The sequence below is a fragment of the Sapajus apella genome, unplaced genomic scaffold (genome assembly GCF_009761245.1).
Source record: "Sapajus apella isolate SASKATOON/1434 unplaced genomic scaffold, GSC_monkey_1.0 scaffold33, whole genome shotgun sequence".
NCBI classification, from domain to species: domain Eukaryota; kingdom Metazoa; phylum Chordata; class Mammalia; order Primates; family Cebidae; genus Sapajus; species Sapajus apella.
This window is the reverse complement of record NW_022436973.1, coordinates 12537267-12548377: the sequence shown is the minus strand read 5'-3', so window position 1 is coordinate 12548377 and position 11111 is coordinate 12537267. Positions and strand designations below refer to the sequence as shown.

The 11111-nt window shown below is 51.5% G+C and overlaps 1 protein-coding gene across 3 annotated transcripts in view; it reads left to right on the top strand.

The window, feature by feature from the left end:
* Positions 1-9680, top strand: part of SLC52A3 (solute carrier family 52 member 3) — a 16472-nt gene extending 6792 nt beyond the window's left edge. Inside the window, exons 2-6 of one of the 3 annotated variants that reach the window (XM_032295365.1) lie at positions 2104-2293; positions 4075-4692; positions 5488-5993; positions 7926-8049; positions 8517-9680. In XM_032295365.1, the coding sequence (XP_032151256.1) occupies positions 4126-4692; positions 5488-5993; positions 7926-8049; positions 8517-8729 (1410 nt within the window). In that variant the 5' untranslated portion in view covers positions 2104-2293; positions 4075-4125 and the 3' untranslated portion in view covers positions 8730-9680. Of the gene's footprint in view, positions 1-1202; positions 2294-4074; positions 4693-5487; positions 5994-7925; positions 8050-8516 lie in introns of those variants that run through there. The other 2 variants (XM_032295366.1, XM_032295364.1) reach the window with 2 other exon arrangements.
* The last annotated feature ends 1431 nt before the right edge of the window (positions 9681-11111 follow it).

The following is an 11111-nucleotide window of genomic DNA, read 5'->3' as shown; positions in this document are numbered from 1 at the left end:
CAAACAGTTATTGGCCATTTGGTGAATTTGATGAATCCAGTTTTTCTGAAATAGATGATTCTTATGTTAGTTCTGGTTAGAAATAACGCCAAGAATAGTTTTTATGTTTTATTTTCACATTGAAAATCAGTCAGATATAGGGTTGGGTGCGGTGGCTCATGCCTGTAATCCCAGCACTTTGGGAGGCTGAGGCAGGAGAATCACTTGAGTCCAGGAGTTCAAGACCAGCCTTAGCAACCTGGAAAAACCCTGTCTCTACTAAGAAATACAAACAGTTAGCCGAGCATGGTGGTACACGCCTGTAATCCCAGCTACTCAGGAGACTGTAGCACGAGAATTACTTGAACTTGGGAGGCAGAGATCAAGAGCTCTGCTGAGATCTTGCTACTGCAGTCTGAGAGCAAACCACTATAGTCCAGCCTGGGCTACACAGCAAGACTCTGTCTCAATTTAAAAAAAAAGTCAGATTTGCTTCAGCCTCAAAGAGCATGTTTACATAAAATTAAATGAGCGTTTGCAGCGAGCCGCCCTCTTTTCTAAACAGGAAACGGGCTAAGGAGACTACTCAAACTCGCATATGAACTTACTGGCCTGTGCTTGATGACGTGACCATGTGCAGCTACAAGGAAGGCTGGGAAATGTAGTCCTTTAGTTGGGTGGCCATTTACCAAACAAAAACTGGGTCCCTTTTTTCACTTTTTCTTTTTTGAGATGGAGTCTCGCTCTGTTGTCCAGGTTGGCATGCAGTGGCACGATCTTGGCTCACTGCAACCTCCACCTCCCAGGTTCTAGTGATTCTCCTACCTCAGCCTCCAGAGTAGCTGGGACTACAGGCATGCACCACCATACCTGGCTAATTTTTGTATTTTTGGTAGAGACAGGGTTTCGCCATGTTGGCCAGGCTGGTCTCAAACTCCTGACCTCAAGTGATTGGCCCACCTCGGCCTCCCAAAGTGCTGGGATTACAGGTGTGAGCCACTGCACTGGGCAGGTAACTACATGTTTTTGAATGCAATTGATATGTTTGCTGAAATAGTAATCTTATAATAAAGGTTCATTGAGCCCTTACTGTGTGGCAGGCATAGTTCTAGCACTTTGCATGTTCCTAGCAACAATTCTGATGTTGATACTGACAGCCTATCTGTTTTGCAAGAGAAGACTGAAGCACAGGAGGTTAAGCCACTTGCTCAGTTTGTAAGGGTTGAAGCCGGGATTTGAACCCAGGCATCTGGCTCCAGATGCTACTGCAGGGGAGAGCGCCAAGATGGCCCGAGTCTAGGATGGAGAAAGAGGGCAAAGCGGTGGCCACTTCTTCCAAAATATTCCTGAGAAGCCAGAAATCCTGACGGTTGTTTGCCATCCCCTCCATTTAGGATTACAGTAACACACTGTTGAACACTCTGGGCAAACCAAAGTAATATATCTGCTTTCTGGCTTTGGCCAGTGTGTTAATTTGCAAATCCTGAGCTAAGTCATTGAGAAAGGCCCTTCCACCTTCAAAATGCCAGATTCCCAAGCAGCCCCCGCCCTCAAAAAGCTTCAGTCTCAAGGTATGTGCCTGCATGCACCCACACAAGAACAACCTTAAATGAAGGGTTCATGGGGCCCCGATGAGGACACCTGAGGCAGCCAGAGGTCTCCTGGAGGATGGGATCTTGTAGAAAGCTTGGATGTGGACAGAAGAAGGGGCAGCACTCCAGGCCGGGGGGACAGCAGAGGCAAAGGTGTGCCACTGCTGCCTGGGAGCTCCCCCTCCCTCCTTGGGTCCTCTTGGCACCCCCAGAGCAAGCCTTGCCTGTGCCGTTAGTCAAGTCAGCTTGCTAAGGGAGGGAACAGAGTCTGAGGCCCCCAGAAGGGAGGAGCAGAGCCGACCTGCTAGCGGATCTGACTACGTTACACCCCAGGAGTGGCTCTTCCCAGAGAGGAAAAGGCGGTAGCCAGAAAGGCAAATGAGCATTGGGTTTGCTCAGTGGAGGTAGGAGGAAGGAAGTCGCAGCCCTGTGGGCAATTCCGTGTGTGGGAACCGTGCTGAGGAGCTGTCAGGGATTCTGGAGGTTCCTGCGTCAAGTGTGGCCACAAATTGACACTCCTGCTTTGTACTAGAAGGAAGAAGTATGGAGTTAAAGACTGCAGCTTGAACTGAAAAACCCTGGCCAGGCCGCATGCTGCAGGGAACCCAGTCCAGATCCCAGGAGAGCCCCTCTGCCCCTTCGGACCCCGTCCGTCTCCCATCTACAAAACGTGGACATTGGCCCAGTTGACGTGTCTCTACAAAGAGGTGCATATACCACTGGTGAGTTCAGTTGATACCTGGTGGAGGAATCTTTTCCCTTTTTAAAGTTTCATAGTCGTGGATTAATTCTCATGGGGATGAAACAAAAATAGCTATGCCACCAAACCTGACGTTTCGCGGCAATGGTCTGTAACCCTTACTGGTGCTTGCTGTACACTGGGACTAGGGGAAATAACATATTCTCACCAGCATACTTACATCTCATCACAAACCACAGAATTCATACCATCACTGTCCCCTACTTACAGATGAGGAGATGAGGCCCAGAGAGGCAAGGTCACCTGCCCAGGGTCACCCAGATTGTAAGCAGCAGAGCCAGGGTCACACTCAAACAGCTGGGTCCAGAGCCTCACTCCTGGCACTCCCACATTCCCGCTCAGACTAAAGATAGAAGAGAGTTAGTAACAACACAGGTGGGCTGCCACTGGTAGCTGCCAAGGGGGTAAACAGATGGCAGAATGGTTCCGGAGGGCTAGACGAAGTGGCCTCCAAAGGCCACCTAGAGAGTTCTGTAATTTCAGGAGGCAACAAAAGCCAGATTGAAATTTTATTTCAGGTAACCACATATTTGCATCAGGTAATATGTTTACATGGTTCACAAATCAAAGCTCTATTAAAAGATAGACAGAGGCATCGCCAACATCCCTGCAGTCCCTATATGTGTCCTTCAAGGCTGCCTTGTACCAGTACAAGCAAAGAAAACATATTTTTCCTCCTCTTCTATGTCCAACAGGCAGTACGGATTTTCCTGGTTCCGTCTACCTGCCTTGATTTTGTTTCAAGATTATCAGTATAGCCTGGAGACCTTTCCTTATCAGCCAATAAGATCTGCTTTCCTTATTCCTTATTCCTTTAAACAGGTGTGTGGTATTCCAATAGGTGCCTTGAATTAGCCCCTTCTCTGTTGATAGCCGGAGAGGAGAAATTTCCCATAACTTGCTATTATCAACAAGGTCACAATCTATAATAACCTTGTACACGAGTCACTTTGTCAGGCTTTGGGACAATCTCATGTTGGGAAATGGCACCCTGGAGTGGCTTTCCTATTGTGAATGAAGGTGATACTCTTTTCATATGTTTAAAGCTTATTTGTGCCTTTTTCTCTGACCTGTTCATATCCTTGGCCATCTGCTTTGTGGGGTCTCTTTGCTTTTGATTTTTAAAAACTCTTTACATATTAGGAAGATGAGCCCTTTGTGATTTATGTTACAAATATTTCCCCCACGTTTTCATTTAACTTTTGACTTTGCTGTTGGTATGTTTTGCAGAAGCTGCTTTGTTTGCTTTTGTGTGTTGTCTTGAATTTTTTATTTTCATGAATCATGGTTAGGAAAGCTTTCGATTGTTTTGTGCTAATAAAAAGCCAGCTTGGGCCAGGTGCAGTGACTCATGCCTGTAATCCCAGCACTTTAGGAGGCCAATGCAGGCTGACCACGTGAGGTCAGGATTTCCACACCAGCCTGGCCAACATGGTGAAATCGTGTCTCTGCTAAAAATACAAAATTAGCTCATGTTGTGGTGCACGCCTGTAATCCCAGCTACTAGGGAGGCTGAGGCAGGAGAATAACTTGAGCCCAGGAGACAGAGGTTGCAGTGAGCCGAGATCATGCCATTGCACTCCAGCCTGGGTAAAAAGAGTGAAAGTCTGTCTCAAAGAAATTTTTAAAAAGCCAGCTTGTTCACAGGGAGGGTAGTAATATGAGAAAACCCGGGGCCCCAGATCACAGCGTCCTGCTAGGTGGTGAAGTTGAAATTACTCACAAGCTGTCCTTCCCTGCCAGCCCCGCTGCAGGCTGATCTGGGGAGGCCTCCGGCCCAGGGCAGATACCGCCATGGCCCTCCTCATGCACCTGCTGGTCTGCATCTTCGGAATGGGCTCCTGGGTGACCATCAATGGGCTCTGGGTAGAGCTGCCCCTGCTAGTGATGGAGCTGCCAGAGGGCTGGTACCTGCCCTCCTACCTCACGGTGGTCATCCAGCTGGCCAACATCGGACCCCTCCTGGTCACCCTGCTCCATCGCTTCCGGCCCAGCTGCCTTTCCGAAGTGCCCATCATCTTCACCCTGCTGGGCGTGGGAACCATCACCTGCATCATCTTTGCCTTCCTCTGGAATAAGCCCTCCTGGGTGCTGGACGGCCACCACAGCATCGCCTTCTTGGTCCTCACCTTCTTCCTGGCCCTGGTGGACTGCACCTCCTCGGTCACCTTCCTGCCCTTCATGAGCCGACTGCCCACCTACTATCTCACCACATTCTTTGTAGGTGAAGGACTCAGTGGCCTCTTGCCTGCCCTGGTGGCTCTTGCCCAGGGCTCAGGTCTCACTACCTGCGTCAATGTGACTGAGTTGTCAGACAGCATACCAAGCCCTGTGCCCACAGGGGAGACTGACATCACACAGGTACCTGGAACCAGAGCAGCACTTGGTTTGCTCACAAGTGTAGGGGAAGGAAAATCTGCTCCCCTCTATCCTTCTAGGCTCTTAGGTCGGTCTATGAGCTAAACTGACAAGGCAGATCAACAGCAGGAAACCCATTTGAATTACTTACATACCTACGCATGGGGGCTCTCCCCTTAGGTGGGGGGTTCTCTGCTTAGGTGAGTCTCTCCCCTTAGGTGGGGGGCTCTCCCCTTAGGTGGGGGGTTCTCCCTTTAGGTGGGAGGCTCTCCCCTTAGGTGGGGGGTTCTCTCCTTAGGTGGGGGGATTTTCTCCTTAGGTAGGGGGTTCTCCCCTTAGGTAGGGGGCTCTCCCCTTAGGTCTCCAGCTAGCTCAGTCTCCAGCTAGCCCCTCCTCCGAATATGTTTGTGGTTGCAACTGCTGTAGGGTAGCTGAGTGATAAAAGGTGTAGCTTCCCCGTCAGAAAGCACCCAGTGAAGTCTGGCTTTGCCACATTCTCCCTGTTACCCTCAGGGAAGGGACGAAGCATTCTGATGCCTCAGTTCTGTCTAAAATGGGGGATGATGGTCCCACAGCACAGGCCTAGGAGACACAGGGACTTATCCATGCGCAGTGTCCATGCTCAGTGGCAGTCAGTGTGAGCAGTCATTACTGCCACCTTGTTAGTTATTTATTTATCAATTATCCATTAATAATAACACATAATCTGTATTCTGTATTCTCACTGTCACGATTATTGTTCTGCATTCTGACCCCGCCCCCACCAGGGATCTGACTGACCTGTCTTGTCCTTTGCAGGGAATTCCCAGAGCTTTGGTGTCCACTCTCCCCAGAACGGCAGCACCGCTGTCCCACCTGGAGACCCGCTACCTCCCCGCTCACTTCTCGCCCCTGGTCTTCTTCCTCCTGCTGTCCTTCATGATGGCCTGCTGCCTCGCGGCATTCTTTGTCCTCCAGCGTCAACCCAGGTGCTGGGAGGCTTCCGTGGAAGACCTCCTCAACGACCAGGTCACCCTCCACTCCATCCGGCCACGGGAAGAGAATGACTTGGGCCCCACAGGCACAGTGGACAGCAGCCAGGGCCAGGGACACCTAGAGGAGAAAGCAGCTCCCTGCTGCCCGGCCCACCTGGCCTTCATCTATACCCTGGTGGCCTTTGTCAACGCGCTCACCAATGGTGTGCTGCCCTCTGTGCAGACCTACTCCTGCCTGTCCTACGGGCCGGTTGCCTACCACCTGGCCGCCACCCTCAGCATTGTGGCCAACCCTCTCGCCTCCCTGCTCTCCATGTTCCTGCCTAACAGGTGTGCCCCCATCTGGCCCTAGGGAATCCTAGCGGGGGAGCAGTTCATTTCAGAACCCAGAATTCCAAACCTGCCTGGTGGGCTGTACGTGCAGTGGTTAAGAACATGGTTTTGTGAGCATCCAGGTCCAAATCCCAGCTCTGCCACTTGTCAGCCGTGTGTGATAAAACAGATCGCTTCACTTCTCTGTGCCTCAGGGACATTTATCTGGAAAATGGGAGTAGTAACAGTTCTACCTCCTAGGACTGCTGGAAGCATGTTATGAGCTGATTCTATAAAGCTCTTGGAGCGGCGCCTGGCCCATGGCAGGTCCGGCCTAAGTGTCGACCATCATTGCCATCAGTCCATGAGGACAGCAGGCAGCCACTGGGGTTCCCATTCACAAGGGGAAACCATAAGGCTTGGAGAAAGAGCTTGACCTGGTCCAGTTCCCAGGATTTCAGCCCTGCCCTCCTGCCTCTAACCTCCAGCTGGTTCCCTTAGAGCCACGGTTGTAGAAGAACGGCTGGGCAAGTTGATAAAACACAGATTGAACCAGCTTAGCCTGGGACCTGGGATTGCAGTTTTTAGTAAAGAACCCAGATGGTTCTGAGGCAGGGGCTTCCCTTCTCAGGGAAGCCTTCCCTCTCGGGCATGCTCAGACCTACTCTCCCAGCCCAGGGAGGACGACACTGAGGACAGAAGAGCTAGACAGAAAGCTTGCCAGGAAGCTGGATTTTCTACCTTAGGGCCTAGAAACAGGAAGGACGGTGGAGGATCTGAGAGAAGCAGGACCAAAGGCCCAGATCTGCAAATCCAAGAAACCCTAAATATTAGAATTACAGAATCTGAGTCGTGGACTCCAAGAACATTGGAGCAGAAAGAGTCTTTAGAGGCGTAGGCAGACCCCTATCTGTTCTTACCCAGGGCATGGACCAGTCTTAGGGTTCTGGAGACTGGAGAGTGGGACCCCAGGGACAAGGACCTCTGAGGAAGGACAGTGTCCTCAGTTGTCAGATGTAGGTTCGCATGGAAGACCACCTACAGAGAGATGTTCCTAGCAGCAACAAGCCAGCTTCCAGGGCCCCTGGAGATAGCAAACCCCACATGCAGAGGCGGGTAGCTGAGGCCAGACAGGGAGGGATCCCCTGAGGTAGCACAGAACATCCTGCTGTACCAATGCCCAATCCAGCTGTCTTCACTTCAGCCCAGCTTCCTGGCCAAGGCTGGGGGTGTCGCAGGAGGAAATGGCAGCAGGTAAACACCAGGTGGGCCCACAGCTGAGCCAGGCCCTGCATGCTCTGCTCCCGGAGATCACATAGCCTTGCAGAACTTCCATTTGGAGCCTCAGAGGCCAGTCTCAGCTTAAACAGTAGAACTGAGATTTGAGGCCAAGTGTGGTAACTAACGCCTATAATCCCAGCACTTTGGGATCACCTGAGAGCAGGAGTTTGAGGCCGGCCTGACCAACGTGGAGAAACCCCGTCTTTACTAAAAACAAAAAATTAGCCAGTCGTGGTGGCACATGCCTGTAATCCCAGCTACTTGGGAGACTGAAGCAGGAGAATCACTTGAACCTGAGAGGCAGAGGTTGCAGTGAGTGGAGATCGTGCCATCACACTCCGGCCTGGGCAACAAGAGTGAAACTTCATCTCAAATTTGAAAAAAAAAAAAAAAAAGAAAAGAACTGGGATTTGAACCAGGACCATCCAGTGTCAGAGTCCATTGCGCTTTTCTTGCTTGGGTTCCAGGCCCTACGGTTAAGGCTGGGGACGACTCAGGCCGCTCCTGCCCTTTCAGGAGCCTCCCTGGCCCACTTGAGTCAGGCGGCCTGGAATTTTCCACATGAGTCTAACTAACCCTGGAGACACTGGCGATCCACACGGCCCCCAGGGGCAGGGGGACAGAGGTCAGGCTTCTCACCTCCTCCACTCACCTCCCCACTCTCTCTAGGTCTCTGCCGTTCCTGGGGGTCCTCTCCATGCTTGGGACCTGCTTTGGGGGCTACAACATGGCCATGGCGGTGATGAGCCCCTGCCCGCTCCTGCAGGGCCACTGGGGTGGGGAAGTCCTCATCGTGAGTATCCAGCCAAGGGGGGGGGACTGCTCCCGATCCATGCCCATAACCTCCTAGCCAAGGCCTGGTAGAGCCTGGGCACAGCGCTTTCCAGCGAGCAGAGTCTGTGGGGCTCTCCAAGGAAGCCCCAGGTGGGAGGGGTGCCCCTTCCGCATGTGGAAGTGGAGGCTTGGGGAATCGAGGTGGCTGGCAGGCCGCTTCCCACCATGTGTACCTCAGCAGTGGACTTCTCTCAAATGCCCTTGACTTGAACATGGGCACATGAACCCAGAAGACCACTGGGCTCTCCTTTGCCCCTGGGCGGTCAACTCATGGGACCTGTCAGCCCCGCAGCATCACTCCCAGAAGGCTCTCCTTGCACCTGGGGAGTATCCCATGGGTTTCCCTGAGCCCTGGGAGAGTTCTTCGTCCTGGCGCTCAGCCCGCAAACCCCGTCACTCTGCATCTCTTACCGCCCGTCCCTGCAGGTGGCCTCGTGGGTGCTGTTCAGCGGCTGCCTTAGCTACGTCAAGGTGATGCTGGGCGTGATCCTGCGTGACCGCAGCCGCAGCGCCCTCTTGTGGTGCGGGGCGGCGGTGCAGCTGGGCTCGCTGCTCGGAGCGCTGTTCATGTTTCCGCTGGTAAACGTGCTGCGGCTCTTCTCGTCTGCCGACTTCTGCAGCCTGCACTGCCCGGCCTAGGCCGGCCACCAACCCCGTCCCCATCGCTAACAGCCGGCAACTGGGGTCCAGAGAGGCCAGGCCACAGAGCAAATGGCAGAAGCAGAGAGGCAGAGTCTGACTACTTGAACCATGAACGCAAGTGCCCACTAGGGACTGTGGGGAAGGTCACAGGCCACCCATGGGAACGGGAAATGCAAGGCACAGACAGCTCTACCCGCAACTCTGTGTCACAGCCCCTGTGACTGCCAGTTCAGATCGCCTTTGCTTTGACTCTCAAGAGTGGACCGATTTGCAGCGTGTAGCCGGAGGGGGGCCCAAGGGTGTTAGAAGGGACAGCTGGGAGGGCGAGCTGTCCCTTCAGGCTGTGTGCCTTGGAGAAATCACTTGGTTTCTCTGTGCCTGTTTCCTCATCCATGCAATGGGGATTACCATCCACCTCACAGGCATGGCACGAAGACAAAAGGAAGCAGCAGCCGGCATAAAGCAAGCTCCTGAGCCATCTGCTGATGTGACAATCCATGGTGGTGACAAGAGTGACAGTCGACACAACCTAGAAATGGCCAGAAGGGTTGAGAAAGGCCCCTGCCCTCTCTCCTTTGCCCCGAAGTCTCACAGAGGAGCTTCTGCAAGACAGGTGGCTAACGGTCGAATCTTGAGCATCTGGGCTCCCGGATTCCCAGCAGGGACGATGTGGTACCCCCACACCCCTTCCTGTCATCCTTCCTGGCCCATGAAGCCCTACTTGTGGGAGAGTAAGTGCCCTCCCGGAGGCAGGCGGAGATGATTTGCTGGTGGGGCTAGGGAAGGCCCACCCATGAACCTCTGAAAGCACACTCCCCCACCAGGCTGGAGACCAGATATGCAGAACCCCTGGAAGTATTATCTCAAATGGAGGGGGCGGGTGATGATTGTTATTTTGTTTTACTTTTTGTTTTTCATTTTTTTAAATAAAGACATTCTCTGCTTTTACACTCATATCAGCCTTCAAAGGAGAGGTGCAGGCTTGGTACAGTGGCTTACACGTGTAATCCCAACACTTTGGGAGGCCAAGGCAGGCAGATCACTTGAGTCCAGGAGTTCGAGATCAGCCTGGCCAACATGGCAAAAACCCATGTCTCAAAAATAATCATTTTAAAAAGAAGAAATTTAATGTGAACCCCCAACATGTGCAATTAGTTTTCAGTTGGTTCTAAGCTCAAGGCTGAGCTCAGGAATGAACAGAATCAAGTGCTTAGAGAATGTCTGGGTCTGGGGCTTTTTTTTTTTTTTTTTGAAGCAGAGTCCTGCTCTGTTGCCCAGGCTGGAGTGCGGTGGTGCAATCCCAGCTCGCTGCAACCTCCACCTCCCACGTTCAAGTGATTCTCCTGCCTCAGTCTCCTGAGTGCACACTACAGGTACATGCTACCACACCTGGCTTATTTTTTGTAGTTTTAGTAGAGACAGGGTCTCACCATGTTGCCCAGGCTGGTCTCAAACTCCTGAGCTCAGGTAATCTGCCCACCTTGGCTTCCCAAAGTGCTAAGATTGTAAGAGTGAGCCACCTCCCCCAGTCCCTGGGACTTCTTATACAGGTTTTGTTTGCTTGCCACCACTACACTCCCCTTCCCTTTTAATTTATTTTGAATAGATAATGCAGTCACGTGTTTCAAAAAAATCATAAAATGTAAGGTGTACAGTGAAAAGTTTTCATCCTTTTCCTCTCCCTTATCTGCCCAGTTTATCTTTGCGTGCACACACACACACACACACACACATGCACCTTTATCAGTCCCTGTTTACCCTTTCAGAGATTATACAAATGTAAGCAAATACAGAATCTTCTCAGACCTCTTTTTTTTTTTTACAGAAGAAGTGGTAAACTGTTGTGCACCTTGCATTTTTTATTCAACAATGAAAACACGTTCCTTGTTCTTTGTCATGGCTGTGTAGTATTCTATGGTGTGGAGGTGCCAAGTTTATTTAGCCAAGCCCCTGTAGAAAGACATTTGAAGGTGTTAGAGACAAAATTAAAAATAAGATATAATCCAGAAAACCTTTCCAAAAAAGTAGAAGAGAAAACAGTTTTATTCTTAAATAAGCATTAAACCACACTGCAGTGGTCATCACAGGCAATCCACAAAAGAGATTACAAAGAGAAATAAATTTCATCCTTGTATACAGCCAAGCCGGTATAACCTATTGCATATATGTCCTCAAATAATAACTCGGGGGGGCCGGGCGCGGTGGCTCACGCCTGTAATCCCAGCACTGTGGGAGGCCGAGGCGGGTGGATCACGAGGTCAAGAGATTGAGACCATCCTGGTCAACACGGTGAAACCCCGTCTCTACTAAAAATACAAAAATTCAGCTGGGATTACAGGCACGCGCCACCATGCCCAGCTGAATTTTTGTATTTTTAGT